Source organism: Phaseolus vulgaris, chromosome 8, assembly GCF_051622355.1.
Source record: "Phaseolus vulgaris cultivar YP4 chromosome 8, ASM5162235v1, whole genome shotgun sequence".
In the NCBI taxonomy this organism is placed as follows: Eukaryota; Viridiplantae; Streptophyta; class Magnoliopsida; order Fabales; family Fabaceae; genus Phaseolus; species Phaseolus vulgaris.
Window position 1 is genome coordinate 9067490 of NC_143505.1, and position 19557 is coordinate 9087046.

The 19557-nt window shown below is 33.3% G+C and overlaps 1 protein-coding gene and 1 pseudogene across 3 annotated transcripts in view; one reads left to right on the forward strand and one right to left on the reverse strand.

Moving 5' to 3' along the window:
* Positions 1-19557, forward strand: part of LOC137823903 (protein LURP-one-related 15) — a 48976-nt gene that overhangs the window by 19479 nt on the left and 9940 nt on the right. Inside the window, exons 1-3 of one of the 3 annotated variants that reach the window (XR_016514585.1) lie at positions 2238-2618; positions 2774-3008; positions 3128-3365. Coding sequence is in view for 1 of the 3 variants with exons in the window: in XM_068629228.2 (XP_068485329.2) it covers positions 3128-3310 (183 nt within the window). In the remaining 2 variants the exon portion in view is untranslated. Of the gene's footprint in view, positions 1-2112; positions 2619-2773; positions 3009-3127; positions 3366-19557 lie in introns of those variants that run through there. The other 2 variants (XR_016514586.1, XM_068629228.2) reach the window with 2 other exon arrangements.
* LOC150025388 (secreted RxLR effector protein 161 pseudogene) lies at positions 15795-16505 on the reverse strand (annotated as a pseudogene).

The following is a 19557-nucleotide window of genomic DNA, read 5'->3' on the forward strand; positions in this document are numbered from 1 at the left end:
TTGTGTAAGGTTATTTTCGTTATTTAGAAGGGATATTTTTGTCATTTTTTAGAGTGATTGGATGCATATGGTGGAGTGAGAAATATAATGTCATAACGATGATTGGTGACGTTATTACCTGGAGTGACTGAAAATACCAAATGTGTACGTGGTTGAAGTGTAGATCACAAAACCAATATCCTCTTAGGTCAAGTCTTTTCCGCGTTTTCTTCTTTTCCACGTCAAAAATCATAATTTTGAGAAAATTATATATTTATCTCCAATACTAAATTATAAGATTGAAAAATTAATTTTTTTTTGAAAGCTTAATAAACTACTAGAAAAATCTTTCAAAATGTTTAAAATATACGAACTAAATCCGTATAAGTAAATATTTTAAATTATTTAAAGTATATGATTAAATTGTTTAAATCGTTTAGAATTATTTTAGTTAAAGATGCGTAATTGATGTTCTTTATTTTTTTGTCATAATTTTATTTATATTTAATTTCTCATTCATGCATATATTAAGCAAACTTTAAATTAATTATTTATGGAGAATAATGGCGGCTTCAATGTCGTGGTCAATTCTAATGTGGATTACGTTGATTTTGGCTTAATCCAAGTCCCACATCAGTGGGTTTATAGTTTGAGAAAAAGGTTTGAGGGTTATAAATTAAACTCTCCTTCTTTACTGTTATATATCTCAATTTGTAATATTTTCTTCCATACTAATAAAAGTGAGCTGTTTTTGCTCGGAGATTAGGCTAAATTGGCCGAACTCCGTTAACCATTTTTTGGTGTGTTTAATTGGCGGTGGAAATATTTGATGACAGAGGACATTTTGGCATGTGACAAGGAGAGATCTTGAACTCTTTTTTTCAGCAAGCCTTGTACAAATTTTGTTCAGCAGCACCCTCGAGACTATGACCATTACATTGGGAAACGTCTTTGCCTTCCAAAGTTACTTGAAAACTTCAATTTGAGGACCCCTACCAGTCTTAACTAGACACTCGCAGAACTCAATGTAAAGCAGCCAGTAGATGTACAACAAAAATGTTGAGAGACTCAAATTTCCAGGTTCATGGTATTCCAATAGACGGACCAAAAGTGTAGATGACAAAACCAATAACCTCTTAAGTCAAGTCTTCTCCGCGTTTTCTTCTTTTCTACGTCCAGTGTTAAAAATTTAGATTATTGTTTCAAATTTACAAAAGCATAATTTTGAGAATTATAGGAAAAAATTATATATTTATCTCCATTATTAAATTATAAGATTGAAAATTTAAGAAATTGTTTGAAATCTTAATAAACTACTAGAAAAATATTTAAAACTGTTTAAAATATACGGACTAAATCTGTATAAGTAAATATTTTAAAGAGTATATGATTAAATTGTTTAAATCGTTTAGAATTATTTTAGTTAAATACGCAATTGATGTTGTTATAATTTTATTTATATTTAATTTCAATTTCATGCATATATTGAGCAAACATTAAATTAATTATATTAAATTTTGAATATCCGACTGAACTGTTAGAAAAAATTATTTTTCATTTGTTAAAATGCACACATTAAATCTAACTTTAGTTTTGATGAAAAAAAAAACTTAAACCATTTATTTTATTCTTTCTATATGCATTTTTTATCAGTAAATAAATTTCTATATATAAAAAAATAGTGGAAAGAGGTACTCAAATCCTTATATATAAATTAACAAAAACAAGATTAATCCTGTGTTGTAGTGGGAGATTCGTACAAAACTTGGTAGGGATGCAGCAGCAAAATATAAGAGTTAGGGTGGATGGGTTAGATGCATTTGCTTTTATTGTGCAATTTCAAATTTCAGCTAGTAAAAATGCAGTTATTCTAACATTCTACACTCTCAATTGATTGATCTTTTGTGCTATGTCTGGGTCAGACACTAATATAAGGAGTTAGAAATATTTTTTTATTTAATTTATTTATTGTCGATAAAAAAAATTAATCTGTGTTAGGTATTCCAGCTACGAATAATTCAACCTTATTCCTCTCTCCATGCAGACCACCCATGTGATACAATCAAAATTCTCTTAACCCATACAAACAACACATCATCCCATACTTTGGCATTTATCAGAAAACCTCCAGCTATCATGGATGGTAGCTACTTTCTTCTGCATACTTTTAGCTGATAGAAAAAAAAAACTTTCTTCTGCAGACTCCAATATTGTCTCAATGTGCATACAAATTAATTGTGGTAGGGCATTTTTTATTGTTGTGTTGTGAGTTATATGTGACCACTTAATGCTGCCAAGTTCTTGACTTAGTCATTTGATAGATACCACACTTGCAATTGGGATTAGTATTGGTAAACTTGAATAATTTGGTTTATATATGGCTCTACAAATTGCCATATACAGCACATAAATAAAGACAGTTTGGTTCCACAAAACACCTTCCTCTCCAACTCTCCAATGGCAAATCAAGTCTTCCTACTGTGCTCCTCACTCTGTCACTCTACAGATTAATACTGAGGAAGGAGCCACTTACAATGAAAAGGATGATCGTCTCTTTTATACTGACAATAGTTTTTTCACAATTCACAACCGTCGTGTCTTATATGATGATGAAGAAAACCCCATCGTCACTCTATACAGTAAGGTGGTTCCTCATGCATCAACTATACCCATTCTCCAATTAATTAGCTTTATTACTTTAATATTCGCCAACCTACAAAAATAATCTCTGCTTAAATTTTTCATTCTAGCCACTTACCTAACCAGGATGTTATTATTCTTAATTTTTATGCAGACTGTGTCGTTGCATGGGAAATGCAAAGTTTTCAGGGGTGCAAGCACTCATTCATCTGAATTGCTATTTTCGGTGGAGAAAATCAAGAAATCACCTGGGATTACTAAATTAAACGTGTTCCTCGCCGCAAACAACCAAGAAAAAAAGAAGAAGAAGTGACTTTAGAGTGATCATTTTTGGAGATAAAAGGTCGTGCACTGTTTATGCCGGTGAATCTCCTAACATCGTAGCCAAAGTATGAGTACTGAGTTAGTATATCTTTTTATTTATATTGGTAATTCTTTGTTTTTTTATAAGAAGTAGAATTTAAATATATTATGATAATTATATATGCATGTTTGTTTCTTTATGTAGATACAGAATAATGGTGGCTTCAATGTGGTGGTCGATCCCAATGTAGACTATGCATTCATAGTGGTGCTACTTATGATTGTTAATGACATGGATTGTTCTGATGAGCCCATGAATAGTATGAATAATACTGCTTCTGCCATGCGAATGATTACATCTTTATCCTCGCTTGGATCAGGCGAGTAAATAAATATATTGTATAAGAAAATATAATTAAATGTGAGGAAATAAATTTGGAGTCCTCCCTAATGTACTTATTGATGACTTTTTACGGCAAGTGCACCGTGAATAATTGTTCCTAAAGACGAATATCGATCCCACAAGAAACCGTGAATTATCAAGTACAATAATTACTAAATATAAAAACAGAACAATTAAATTAAAAGAGTTTTGAATTAATTGTGTTGGCACTAATTAATGAGAAAACAGACAAAGAATTAGTTGTTTCAATTGAAAAAATAAGGATTAGTTTTATCTCTCTCAAGTATTTTTATTAGCATGTCAATATTAAGTTCTTTGATTGAAATTGATGCCCGTATAAAAATCATTTATATCGATTCCTCGCATATAAAATCCTTAAGAATGTCCCCTAACTATCGATCTCTCGCATAATTATAAGAACAACTACTTAGAACGAAGCTCATTTAATAGCAATTAACATTTCAATCTGGCACACTAACGTTGAGCCTCTAGCCCTCTATTTATCCTAGTTTTCTAGGGTTAGGTTGTTTCCTATGTCGCGCTAATGGGATAAATGATAAAACATAAAAAAGGCTCAATCTTTCTTTCATCTTTTTCCATTCTGGGACCTTCTATCTTTATCTTTTTAGCTCAAATCATTCATCTTTAACCCAAATCTCCAATCTTCCTTAGAAATCTGCAATTAACACCAAATTTGGGAATAAAATACTCTTATTCAAATAAAGATCATAAAAAATGTAAAAAGGTATAAATTCATAAATTAGGGATTATTTTATATGTAAGTTAGCAATAAATTCTCACAAGTGTCTATATTTTAATATGAAATATTACTGAAATTAGACAATTATCACTTATACAATAGATGTTTGTTGTTGTATTATGTTGTATATGACTATTTCTATTACCTTTTATTATATCAATATATATAATATTTTAGATTTTCAGTTCTAATTAATAAATAACAAAGTTAATGGTACCTTATAACAGATCGGAAATGTGTGGTACAAGTTTTTTTTTTTTTTACCTTATATCTTGTAATAACAAAACCCAATTGACACAATTTTGTACGTAAAAAAAAAACATTCATGGGTAGGAAAAACTTATTATAAAGTTAGTCATATATATCATTAATTAGTCATAGGTGTTGACATTTATTTATTTATTTTTATTTTATTTTATTTTTTATTGGAAAAGAATATAATAAATAAATAAAGAAATACTTCAGGGTATCCCAACCATGATAGTTGAATCGAGATACAAGTAGTGTATTGGATATATGATTTTCTAAATCGTGTATCGTTTCGTATGGTGAATCATAAGATTCATAAACATTTAAAAATGTAACATATAACTAAATATATAAGATAGGTAGAAATGAAAAGATGCAATTAATAACAAAACAACCTCATATTTTATTTTGAGTGTTGTATCTATATATATATATATATATATATATATATATATATATATATATATATATATATACCACACAATTTCAGCAACACAACATCAAAAAACAATGTGGTTGTTGCATAAGATTCCTATAACCAAGCATGACTATATGCTACTAAACAAATTTTATATTATAGTCATTCAAAAAATAAGTGTTGTTGTTGTTGCTACATAATTACTGTTGGTTGTTGCTTCTACTTGTGCATACTAAACAACCTCAAACAAAAAAATATTATATCCTAATCATTCATATTTCATCATCTTCCTCTCCAACATCTACATCACTCAAGTCATCTTTATCTTCTATTAAAACTTCTTCTTGAAAGTTTTCAATTTCTTCCTCATCTTCTACTATGGATTTTCTATTTTTATTGATCTTGGTATTTAAATTTCTAGGACCTATATTAGCAAAAGAAAAACAAATAAATTTGAATTAGTTATAGTTAGATGAACTTTCATTTCAAATTATAGTTCTAAATAAAAATAATTACCTTTCTTCCTTTTCTTGCTTGGAGCTCCCTCTTCAACATCAAAACCCTCATGTATATCCATCCAACACTACAAAAAAATGTGTAAAAAGTGGCGGTTTTAATATGGCGGTTATTAATAACCGCCACAAATTTCAGTATAATACGTCATTTCATTAACCGCCACAATTATCTTTCAAATTATGTCATTTTTAACTGTCATAATTTTCCTTCAGAATTGAAATTGCTTTATTCCTTTATTCCTATATTCACATTTTTTATTTAAAAATCCTTCAGTTTTTCAATTGAAAATAATTTTTTTTTTTGAAAACTTAAGAAAATAATTTTTTTTTTGAATTTCAGGAAACCAGAGTGAACCTAACTCCTAACTCTTCACTCTCGTCTCTCTCTGCCTCACGAACCCTAACTCTTCACTCTCGCCTCTCTCTGCCTCACGAACCCTAGCGCTCTCTGCCTACTCACGAACCCTACCGCTCTCGGCCCCCACACGAACCCTAGCGCTCTCGGCCTCCACACGAACCCTAGCGCTTTCTACACGGAACCGATTTGAAGGTAATTAAATGCTCGCACGTTCTCTTATCAATGTCGACCATCAACTTCATTCATGTTTTGGATGTGCTTGCTTCGTAGATTTTTTTTTGAATGTTTCGTGCTTTGTTTGATGTTTTGAATGTTTCGTTCTATTTGTGTATCCGCATCTTTTTACTAGGTAGCTAAAGAGCAATTGAAGCAAGTTATCACAGAGGCGGCAGGGGAGAAAGAGTTTCCTGACTCGAGTTCTGATTTTCGAGCAATTGAAGCAAGTTATCACAGAGGCAGGTGAGAGAATTCTAAAACTCATTTTAAGTTCTAAGAAAATGCAATATCTCTTTCAAATGCAAAATCAGAGCAACCTAAAATTCCAAGGTATAATTCTGTGCTTGTATTCTTTGCTGGTAACTGGTGTTGTATGATGCACCTTCGACAGTGTGTGAATTGGATAAAAGAATCGTCATGACTAATATCTGCTGGTATCTCTAATTTTGTTAAAGCTTTTTTAAATTGTTCCTGCAACTTTTCAGTTAGGGTTTAAGTTTGATATTGTTTTTAGAGACTTTATTGTATATGTGAAATTCAGAATATAATAGTTCTTATAGGAATTGAGAAGAGACATGACTTTTTAACTTAGATAAAAAGGATATACAATTTATAACTGGTAAATTGATATATAATGGAAAGAATAAATAGATGATTAACGTTTTTTAATTTATCTTTATATTGGTACAAACTAAGATTTGAAACATGCATCATCATTAATGAAGAAGCCAACAATAGAATTTAGTAAAGGAGTTTGATGTATGCCACTTCATCAACATTTGTAACTCGAAACAAACGAAATTCTGATTATATATATTGGCATGATAAACGATGGAGTCTTTTTGACAGTTCAAATCTGTGTAAAAGGCCAAAGTTGTTTAATATAATATTCCCACACTAAACTGCACTTATTTAATCCAATATGGATATTTATCTCATACACAAGTCCTTTTTTATTGTTATATAAAAAACAGAAAACTTAACATTGTCTTTAGACATACTTATATAAAAAAAAACATTATTTAGAACCATGATTAGTCATATTGACAGGGTAATGCAGTGCATTCCTTATACTTATGGTAGTTTGTCATTGTTAACTCTAGTTTTTTATATGCTGCTTTGTCCTTTACATAGGTTTTATGCATTCAAGGCTTCCTTACGTGTCCCAAGCACGCTGAGCGCATCATTCTTCTTGTTGAGATGTTGCAGGTAACATGAATGTCAGCTCCTCCTGTGGTTTCTATGGTCATATAATTTATAGTCTGCATGTGTTCTGTCTGGTTGTGATTGTACTTCCAGTTTCCCCAAACAAGACAATAGGTTGCCTAGAGTATGCTTCCTCAAACAACCTTGCAAACTGTACTGACTGAAAATATCTAATTATATGATGGAAACATGGGATCTTATTAGAAAGAATAAGGGTTCTCCCTCAAATATAGTGCCCAATTTGTAGACCTTTGACAGTTTGAGCTCCAATGGCCAAAGGCTCCAATGAACTTTAAGAGTAGCTTGTAAATAAGCCTCCTTTGGTTGGTGCATAAATTGGCTTACTAAACTCAACTTTATGTTTGGATCAATTGGAGTACTAACTGGCTTGCAGGTTATCTTCCATATTTCTTTAAGTCAATAATAAATATTTAGGTCTTCCTTATCTCAATTTTTGTGGCAAGGCATTGACTTAGGATTTATTGCTTCTTTTTGCATCCCCAATTACTATAATATCATTAACATACATCAGTAATATTGTTTCTCCCCTTGAAACTGAAATGTTTGAAAATCCTTCAGTTTTTCACTTGAAAAATGATTTTTTTTTTAAAACTTAAGAAAATAATTTTTAAAGAAGTCAAGTCAAGGGATTTTATTAAGTCCTTAATCATGACTAAAAGATTATATAAAAGTGTGTTTATATTTTAATTTTTTTAGTTTTCTATTTAATTCTCATTTCTCAAAAATTTAAAATCATTGTTTTAATGTGCTGAGATTATTTTTAAGAATTCAGTTTTCACAACTCTTTTTAGAATTCAGTTTTCACTATGATGCCCATAACTTGTCCCTCTTGATGCTTTGGTGATGGTGACTATGCTCTCCTGATTGAGTGACTATTCTGATTTGCTATATTCTGTGGGAATATAGCAACGTGGGAAGCTTATGAAGGTACTACTAGGATTATAATATTTTAAGCACCAAAAAAATAGCTAAGTTTTGTTTACAGAATAACTTTTTTTGAGTCAGTACAGTGTTCTGAAATTGATAGAGCGATACACAAAGCAATAAACAATCCTCACAATTTTAAGATGCAATTTTGAACTTCTAAATTTTAGGACAACTACATATCCTCTGCTATTGTTGTCGGATTGGTTTTCAATGACTTGGAAGGTTGTGACATACATACCCTGGAAAATGAATTTTGACATGTTATGCTATGATGTCTGATTATAAACTGTTTATAAACAAAGGCTAATGAGTAATGACATCCCTATTGAGTTACATTTATTTGCATAAATAATCTTCTCTGTATACCTTATAGTTTCAGTTCCAATGTGTAATAGTTTTATATGGGCCAAACTGTATAGATCCTTTCTATGGTCCAATACAATATTCTGGTCCCTCACTTCAACATTTTATGTTCTATTTGCAGTTGCAACTACATTCATTATGATGTGACTTCATCATTCCCCCACCTTGGGCATTCAGGCATAGTTGAAGCTGCACGAGAGCTTTTTATGCAGATTGAAGGAAATCCTGAAAGGCTTGGTAAGAAATACTTTAGGTTTTTTAAACTTTTTTTCTTTTTATTAAGAAGAAATGGTACAGATCTGTACCACTTGATTAAGAAGGCAGTTTCAATTAGGAAGCATCTGGAGAGGAACAGAAAGACTAGCTCCTACCTATTTGGAAGTAGTAAGTGCCTTCAAACCCCTCACCTATTTGTTGCACTGATCACCATTTTGATTAATGATTGCTTTGATTTGAATTGATCTGCTAGTACATGCTTGCAGCAATTGATTATGCTAGTACATGCTTGCAGCAATTGATTATTAAAACACTGTTTGAAGATTATTATAGTATTATTATAGTCAAAACTTGTGTTTGAAACATCAATACTGACCTAAAGTTGAGAAAAATATCATAAAACCAGCAGAGATTTGAACAACTCTACGACTTCCAACACGGGCATGAAACAATCTTGTAAGGTAAAGATGATTTAGGTTTCGAAGCTTCATTAAGTTCGTAAAGTTGTGCTTTATGACTGCAAGATCATGATGATGCAGAGTAACTGTATGAGTTGGAAAAAGAAGCAGAGTAACAGTACTTATGGTAGTTTGTCATTTCTTCCAGATTCTATGGATTATAATGTACATTTGAATATTTATTGATTTATTTAAGTTGGATGTCACTTGTTTGGAATATTCTTACCCTACTCTTTTAATACAAGCTATCAATATAGTGTTTAAGGTGATTATTGTATTTTATGCACTAATCTGAATCATTTTGTGAATCAGGACTTCTTTGGATTAATTAGGAGTCATAACAAGGACAAGAATTGCTCTTGTGGCAGCATCCATAAGAAGTACATTAAATTAATTAGAATGGAAGAATGATTTTGGTGTTTATAGGGAGAGACCATGCAAGCTGCCAATGCCAAGAAGCCATGCACAACTACAAGTAAAGCAACAAAACCAAAGTCAAGCCCACTCAAGGATCCTCAAAATGTTGCTGCCAAGGTTTGCTTAATTACTTCAAACCTAAGTTAAATTATGTATGTCGCATATATGTTCCATGTTTTGATTGCAAATTAAGAAAACTTAAATATAAGCTCAATGCTGATAGAATGTTTGTACGAGTGTATCACAGAACAGAAGAGAGAGAATAAGTGAGCGACTTAAGACACTCCAAGAACTGGTCCCTAACGGCTCCAAGGTAGATTTTTCAAACTAGTTTGAAATGCTGCATTCTTTTGCATTTCCTTTGCAACAATATCTAGGATTATGATTTAATTCCATTGATGGATTATTATTGTTATGATGAATGACAGTTAATGAACATAAAATTTCTCTATTACTATTATAATACTAACAATAATTAATATTTATTTTTAATTTTAATTCCAATTCTTTGCTATATTTTAAAGTATTTTTGAAAGATTATTTTTTAAAGTGACTAATTTATCCTTTAAATTTTTTTTTATTTGTTTCAATTTATTCCTTATAACAAATTAGTTTGCAGGTCCACTGGCCTTTGAAAATGAGGAATACAATGGGAGCTTACCTAATTTGAAATTGAAACGACAAAGGTTGAGTATGCATACATGTCTAGACCCTTACCTGTTACCTGAATTAGATATATTAATATATAACACTGATTTCATTTGCTATGTAGTTATTCCATCTACAACTTTCTTTGTTGCAAGCTTCACTTTCCTCCTATTTTAAATAATTAATTTGTCACATGTTATTTTTTCTTTCTCTCTTTTCTAAAATAATTCATTTATTTTTTAAAATTTGAAAATTAACTCTAAACATATTTTAATTAATTTCAGGCATCGGATGATGGAAGTCGTACTTCATCACTGAACCAGAATATTATTGGATCAAGTGGAGGCAACAAGACAAATTAGAATTAGGACTATGACATTAGTTGTAATATATTCAAATAAAATTTACATTTTGACAATTTAATTTAATTGTTTTTTGGATTAGTTTGACATTATAAACTTTGTTATCTTAATGAATGAATAAAATCATTTCTTATTATTATATTTATCAATTTGAATTATATTATGAGGTGTAATTTTATTATAAAATTAATTTATCTTATAATTTAATTATATTATGAAATTTAATTGCGTACTGAAATTTAATTATAATATAAAATTAAATAATATTATGAAATCAAATTATAAAACGAAATTAAATTAATTATTATAAATATTAAAATTTAAATTAAATTCATATTATATCGTATTAAGTGGCGGTTAAAACTGCCACTATTTACGTTAGAATTGGTGTACCCAGTTTTAAAATTACGACATTTATAACTGACGTCAATTACACGCTTAAAACCGCCACTTTATACAATGCATAATATGGCGTCTGCTACAACGGTTCTTAATTGACCGCCACATTAAACTTTGTGGCGGCAAGAATTCTGGCGGTATGCGGTACCGCCACAGACGTATAATGCGGCGGTTAAAAACGCCAGTTTTTACGAAAATAACCGCCGCATTATACACGTTTTTTTGTAGTGCAAGAGGAATCAATAGGTAAACACAGATTTTCTTTTACAGTGATCCATTCATCATCCGATTCAATATCTGACAAACATTTGGGATCATAAGTTTCCCCATTCTCTTTTCTACTTTTTTGTCTCATCTCAAGTTGAAGATTGTACTTCACATACACAAAAGCATTTAATCTTTGTTGTTCCAATATATTTCTTCTCTTAGTATGCATTTGGTCAAATGTGCTCCAATTCCTTTCACATCCTATTGCACTACATGTGAGGCTCAAAATTTTCATGGCTACCTTTTATAACTCTTTACCTTCTCTCTCATAACTCTCCCACCAAAGAGTTGTCAAAACAAAAATGTATTCAACTATAATGTAATTAAAGGTTTATAAATCATATAAGAATTGTAATGAGTAATTTAATTACCGGGTTGTTTCATATTTCTAGTATCTATTTCCATGTCCATTCCAAAAAGCCATTTAGCTCCCTTAAACTTCTCAAGTTGTTGATCTATTGCAACTCTTGTTCTTGCATCTAAAACCATTCTTTGAAATGTCTCATATAAACCAACCAATACCTCACTATCCGGATTGAAATTTTTTTCATAGTTATATCTAACACAATAAAAAAAATAAGTTAATGAGAGCAAAGAATATACGGTTACTTAGTAGGATAAATTTAGAAGTAATTTAGCTTACCTAGGATTGAGGTAATAGGCAGCTGCATGGAGAGGCCTATGTAAATGTAAATTCCACCTAGTGTCAATAATTTTCCAAACTTTTTTATATCTTGTTTCTTGCTTTTGAAAATTTTCAGCAATTTTCTCTTTAGCTCTGTCCATTGCTTCAAAAATATATGCCATGACTGGTTTTGCATCACCATCTACCAGCCTCAACACTTTTACAAGTGGATTTACACATTTAAGGCAATGTGTGATAGATCTCCAAAATCTTCCATCACTTAACACTAGATTCATGACTTGTTTGGCCTTATTTTTTGTAGCATGTGCATTAGTAGCCCATTCCTGAAGCAAACATTGATCTGAGATCATTTTTGTGTTTCTTAATACAATTTAATGTAAGATAAGCAGTAGCAAAACGTGTGACAGCTGGTCTTGCTAATTCCTTTCCATTAGAATGCTTCCTATACAAATTAAGAACCCATGTGTGCCTATATATGTAAGTGGTAACTTTCTTTGCATTGCCAATGGTATTGTAAAATACCGGAAGCTTTCCAATATCCTCAAGAATTAGATTAAGACAATGAGTTGCACACAGGGACCAAAATAATTTGGTTCTTTTTTCCATTAACATTATTCCAACTGTCCAATAATTCTTACATTTTTTCCCATCCTTTATCACATCACTAGTGTTAATGGATTTCAAAAAAACAGTACCACTTGGACTGTTAACAAGAAAATTAGTGAGTGATCTTCCTTTTCCATCAATCCAACCAACACACTACAAAAAATCATATATGTAGTGGCGGTTTTAATATGGCAGTTATTAAAAACTGTCACAATTATCTGTATAATACAATAGTTTAATAACCGCCATAATTCTCCTTCATGTCATTTTGAACCGCCACAATTCTCTTTCAAAATATAATTCTTTCGCGTTTGTTTTCTCTACACTAATACGCAAACCCTCCCTCCCTTCACCAAAACCCTATCACCGCAAACTCTCACTCAGATAGATCCTCACTCTCCGCAAACCCTCTCGATCTCACCCTTCACACAGAACCCTCTGATTATCGCAAACTCTCCTTCACACAAAACCTAACACTTCTCATTATTGTCGTTGTGTTGGAGTAACGTTATAGCTGATTAATAGCTGATTAATAGGGAGTAGTTTTCTGTTTGTTTAAAGTAGCGATTTTGTAGGAGCTAATTCTGTGATTTCTGTTTTGTAAAGGCTTTATTATAGCCGTAGTTATGTTTCAATAAAATATATCAGTTTCCTTTATTTGGTATTAGAGCAGTAAAGAAGCTGAAAGAATAAATACATTGAGTGTTTGAGAGGAAAAACACTGAGCAGATGGCAAGTGATTCAGGAAGCTTTGTTGCACCATGTGTTCCTAAATTCGATGGAGACTACGACCATTGGAGTTTGGTCATGGAAAATCTACTACGTTCCAAGGAATATTGGAGTGTTATTCAATCTGGTTTTGAGGAACCAAAGGGAGACGAAGCACTCAACGCAACCCAGCAAAAGACAATCGACGAAGCAAGGCTCAAAGATCTCAAAGCAAAGAATGATCTCTTTCAATCCATTGATAAGAGTATTCTGAAAACCATTATTCAAAAGGATACTACCAAGCAATTGTGGGATTCAATGGAACTCAAGTATCAAGGAAATGCTAGAGTAAAGCGAGCCCAGCTACAACGGCTTCGCAGAATTTTCGAAACCTTAGATATGAAAGCAGGAGAAGGTGTCTCTGAGTATTTTACAAGAGTCATGTCTACTGCTAATGACGTGAGGAATTGAGAAGAAGATATGCCGGACGTTAAAATTGTTGAGAAAATACTTCGAAGTCTCACTGAAAAATTCAACTTCGTAGTTTGCTCAATCCAAGGACATTGACAAATTAACAGTCGATGAATTACAAGCATCTTTGCTTGTACATGAACAAAAAGTGATCGATAAGAGGAGTGAAGAGCAGGTCCTACAGGTGGAGAATGTACAAAAGTATGGACAAGGAAGAGGCAGATGGCCATCTCAGAGAGGAAGAGGTTATTCTAGAGGACAGGGAAGAGGTAGATCTTTTGTGAACCGGTCTGCCATCAACTGTTTTCGATGTGGAAAGCAAGGACATTACCAATTTGAATGTCCGGGCTTAGAAAAAGAAGTTGTCAACTATGCTGAATTTGGCGAGGAGGAAGAACTGTTTTTCATGGCATATACAAAGAAAGGTATTGTTGAAGGCGAAGGCTTTTGGTTTCTCGATTCCGGGTGCTCAAATCATATGACAGGAGACAAAACATGGTTCGTTGAGCTTGACGAAAGTTTCAAACACACTGTCAGGTTGGGAAATAACTCAAAATTGGCAGTTGAGGGAAGAGGAAATGTCAGATTTGAAGTTGAAGGTATGACGCAAACAGTGACAAATGTCTACTATGTCCCAAATCTCACCAACAACTTGCTAAGCATAGGGCAGCTACAGGAGAAGCGCTTGGTGATCTTAATCAAAGAAGGAACCTGCAAAATCTATCATCAACAAAGGGGTCTGATAATGAACACACAAATGACAGCAAACCGCATGTTCCTAATGTTAGAATATATGGCCTTAAACGAGAGGGGGGGTGAATTGTTTAAGAAGAATTTTTGAAAACTTTTAAGCTTAGAATGAAAATACTTCAGAAGAACCTTGATTGAGAATTCAGTTTTTCCAAAACAAACAGCAAAAGCACAAAGCTGGAAAAACAATCGGTTGTTTTAACGAAACAATCGATTGTTTATACCAGTTCCAAAATATCAAACTGAATTAAAGAGATAGGGTTAGAGAAATTGTACACAGTTGTTTATACTGGTTCACTCCAAGCAAGAGCTACGTCCAGTCTTCTCAGAAACCCTGAGGATATCCACTAAGCAATCACCACTTGATCACTTACACCACAACCAAGAGAATGACCTTTAACACCTCAAGAAACACACTCTCCTTGGCCAACACTAAGATTGCTGATCTTGAACACCTCAAGAACACACAGCCAATCTCAGCAACACACACAAACGAATTGTTCAGCAGTTTACACAGATTACACTTGTTACAGACGAATATCTTAAATCAATACAAGTAGAATCCCTATTCAGCACCTTGATCAATCTCTCAACTCTTTAGCAATCTCAGAATACTTTGAAAAACTCTTCTTAGATCAAAACTATGTTTCAAGATTCTTAATATATCAAAACTGTATTTTAGAATATATCTAAGAATATAGTTTGTTATCAAATCTTAACAAACTCTTAATTGCATTTAAAATAGATTGGTCAAAGCATTTAATGACTGGAGCGTATTCAGTTAAAGCATTTAAAGCTCAGTCAAAGAAAACAGTTTTTCTGTTATGGTTTTAAAACAAACAATCGATTGTTTCCTCGAATCAATCGGTTGTTTTGTTACTTAACAAAAACACCATTCAAAAACAGTTTTCAAACTTTCTCAAAACACCTAAGTGTAAACCATCGGTTGTTTCGACAAAACAATCGGTTGTTTCAACTTAGTTTGAAAAACATTTTGCTTTGTTAAAATTGAGATGCTAATTGCTTTGAGATTTAATCTAAGTGTTGATTACAACATTGAACTACCTCAGAACAAGGCTAAAACCAGCACAGCAGCATCAAGCAAAGCAGAGGTTTCATCATCCTTCAAAGGATTTGGATTCTTCAAAACATTGAACACCACTTGGTTCAACAATCTCACCCTATTTGATGAAGACAAATCCCTGGTGCTTGTATTGTACTGATTAAATCTGAAGCAGTTCCTGCAGAGAAAGCAATCATACTATCCAAAGCTTCTTACAGCAGCAAGTTGGATTTCACTCATTAAGCATAATAATCAATCGGTTGTTTACACGAAACAATCGGTTGTTTCTATCAGCAGCAGCAGAAAGCAATTTTAAATTCAGAGATTTAAACATTTTATGCATATAAGACATAGATATACAAGAACTAATAATTCTCCCCCTATTTGTCTTCACAAATAGACTTTAACATGTATTAAAAATAGATTTAAGAGAGATTATTAAGATCAAGAATACCTAACTCATTTCTCAAGAAGAAAAACCTCTCTTTTGGCAAAGGCTTTGTGAAGATGTCAGCTAGCTGCAGTTTGGTCTCCACAAACTTCACTTCACAGTTCCCATTTTGCACATGATCTCTGATGAAATGTTGTCTTATCTCAATATGTTTTGTCCTTGAGTGCTGAATTTGATTTTTGGTAAGATTTATTGCACTTGTGTTATCACACATCAAAGGAACTTTGCTGATTTGTAAACCAAAATCTGCAAGTTGTTGCTTGAGCCATAGGATCTGTGCATAGCAGCTACCTGCAGCTATATATTCTGCCTCAGCAGTAGAAAGAGCAACACATGCTTGCTTCTTGCTATGCCATGAGATTAGGCTTGAGCCAAGAAGGTGACAAGTGCCACTTGTGCTTTTTCTATCTAGCTTGCAACCTGCAAAATCTGAATCTGAATAACCAATTAAATGTATTGGAGAATGAGAAGGATACCATAGTCCTACAGAAGATGTTCCTTTAAGATACTTCAAAATCCTTTTTGCAGCTTTGAAGTGTGACTCCTTAGGATTTGCTTGATATCTTGCACATAGACACACCGCAAACATGATGTCCGGTCTACTTGCTGTGAGATAAAGCAATGATCCAATCAAACCTCTATATTTTGTTTGATCTATACTCTTTCCAGCAGCATCTGCATCCATATAGCAGCTTGATGGCATTGGAGTGCTTGCCTCTTTGCAATTCTCCATGTCAAACTTTTTGAGAATTTCCTTGCAATACTTTGATTGACTTAGGAAGATCCCATCCTTTGTTTGTTTAACCTGCAATCCAAGAAAGAAAGATAGTTCTCCCATCATAGACATTTCAAACTCACCTTTCATTGCAGCCACAAATTCTTCACATAGCCTATCTTGTGTAGCACCAACGATGATGTCATCAACATAGATTTGCACAAGAATAATTTCTGCATTAGACTTTTTTATGAAGAGAGTCTTGTCTACCATTCCTCTTTCATAACCATGAGATAGCAGAAAGTTGCTAAGCCTCTCATACCACTGCCTTGGAGCTTGTTTCAGACCATACAAAGCTTTCTTCAACTTGAAGACATGATTAGGAAGCTTGTGATCTTCAAAACCCGGTGGTTGATCTACATAGACTTCCTCATTGATGTAGCCATTCAAGAAGGCACTCTTTACATCCATTTGGAAGATTTTGAAGCCACTCATACATGCAAAAGCCAGCAGCAGCCTCACAGCCTCTAATCTAGCCACAGGAGCAAAGGTTTCACCATAGTCTATGCCCTCTTCTTGATTGTAGCCTTTGGCAACTAGCCTTGCTTTGTTTCTAGTGACCACTCCATCCTCATCTAGCTTATTCCTGAAAACCCATTTTGAACCAATAATATTCATTTCATTAGTTTTAGGGACAAGAAACCATACCTCATTTCTTTCAAATTGGTTTAGCTCTTCATGCATAGCCTCAACCCATTTCTCATCCTTGAGAGCTTCTTCAAATGACTTTGGTTCAATTTGAGAAACAAAAGTTGTGTGCCTGCAGAAGTTTGAGATGGAGCTACGTGTGGAGACACCTTCCTTTATCTGCCCTATGATGTTATCCACTGACAGATCTCTAGGAATCCTCCACTCTTTGGGCAGCTCACTCTGTTGCAGAATTTCAATCGGTTGTTTCTGCGAATCAACCGGTTGTTTTTCTGCACAGATATCTAGCTTCTCCAAACTGATGCTCTGTTCGTCTTCCTCAGCACTGATCTTTGGGTTCTCACTGATTCTGCGATCTACCTCATCAAAGACTACATGTACTGATTCTTCTACAGTCATCAATCTTTTGTTGTAGACTCTATATGCATGGCTTGTGAGAGAATAACCAATGAAAATGCCAAGGTCAGCTTTTTCATCAAACTTTCCCAAGCTTTCCTTTCCATTGTTGAGAACAAAACAGCTACAACCAAATACTTTGAGGTGACTGATGTTAGGCTTCCTTCCATTGAACAGCTCATATGGGGTTTTCTTCAAGATGGGCCTTATAAGCATCCTATTCATCACATAGCAAGAGGTGTTCACTGCATCTGCCCAAAAATACTTAGGAAGTGATGATTCACTAAGCATTGTCCTTGCAACCTCTTCAAGAGATATGTTCTTCCTCTCTACAACTCCATTCTGCTGTGGTGTTCTTGGAGCAGAGAAATTGTGTAGGATTCCCAACTTCTCACAAAACTTTGCAAACTTCTCATTTTGGAATTCTCCTCCATGGTCACTTCTTATGGAGCCAATGTTGCTCTTCTTTGTGTTTTGAAGCCTTCTTGCTAGCTTTTTGAATGCAGCAAAGGCATCACTCTTTGATTCCAAGAACAAAGTCCAAGTGTACCTAGAGAAATCATCAACAATAACAAGAGCATAATAATTTCCACCAAGACTCATAGATCTAGAGGGTCCAAAGAGATCCATGTGAAGGAGTTCAAGAGGTCTCAATGAAGAGACAAGATTTTTGGTTTTAAAAGAACTCTTCACTTGTTTCCCCTTTTGGCAAGCCTGAAACAAGCACCGAGGGCCTGGTTTAGCAAAATCGAGAGCTATTTCAAGAATGAAGGATTTGATAAAAGTAATTATGATCACACCTTGTTCTTGAAGAGAATTGGAAGAAAATTATTGTTGGTCTGCCTCTACGTTGATGATTTGATTTACACAGGAGATGATGAGAATATGTGCAAATATTTCAAGTTATCAATGCAACAGGAGTTTGAGATGACAGACTTAGGAAAAATGAAGTTCTTCCTTGGAGTTGAGGTTTATCAAAACGAAGGAGGAATTCATTTGTGCCAAAAGAAGTATGCTAAGGAAGTTTTGGAAAGGTTGAATATGTCGGATTGTAATGCAGTAAAGAATCCGATAGTCCCTGACACCTTCTTGCCAAAGTCAGGCGGTAAAAGTATCGAAGCAACATTGTACAAACAACTAGTAGGATGCTTAATGTACCTCACAGTAACTCGTCCCGATTTAATGTTTGTGGTTTGTTTGATTTCACGTTATATGGTTGATCCCAGAGAAGAACATATGTTGATTGCTAAAAGGGTACTGAGATATTTAAAAGGTACATTAGATGTTGGAGTTTATTACAAATGGAGTAAGGATGTAAATCTGTTGGGATACACAGACAGTGATTATGCACGAGATATTGACGACAGGAAGAGCACTTCAGGCTATGTTTTCTTTCTAAATGGAGTAGCAATATGTTGGAGTTCAAGGAAGCAGGGAATTGTAACACTGTCATCTACAGAAGCTGAATATGTGGCTACCACTGCAAGTGCATGTCATGGAGTTTGGCTTACGGGAATTCTGAAGGAGCTAGGTGTTCTAAGCAGCGAGTGTATCGATATCATGTGTGAAAGTAGTTCAGCAATAAAATTGTCCAAGAATCCAGTTATGCATTGAAGGACAAAACATATTGATGTCAGGTACCATTACTTGCGTAATTTGTCAACTAATGGGACTGTGAGGTTAGTGTTTTGTGGAACTGAAGATCAAGTAGCATACATAATGACTAAACCAATTAAGGTAGATCAATTTGTGAAATTCATAAGCATGCTTGGAGTTCGACGACTTGAGTAAACTGATATTGTTTCAGCATACTTCAATTTACGGGGAAGAATTTTTTGGAGTAACGTTATAATAGCTGATTAATAGGGAGTAGTTTTCTGTTTGTTTAAAGTAACTATTTTGTAGGAGCTAATTCTGT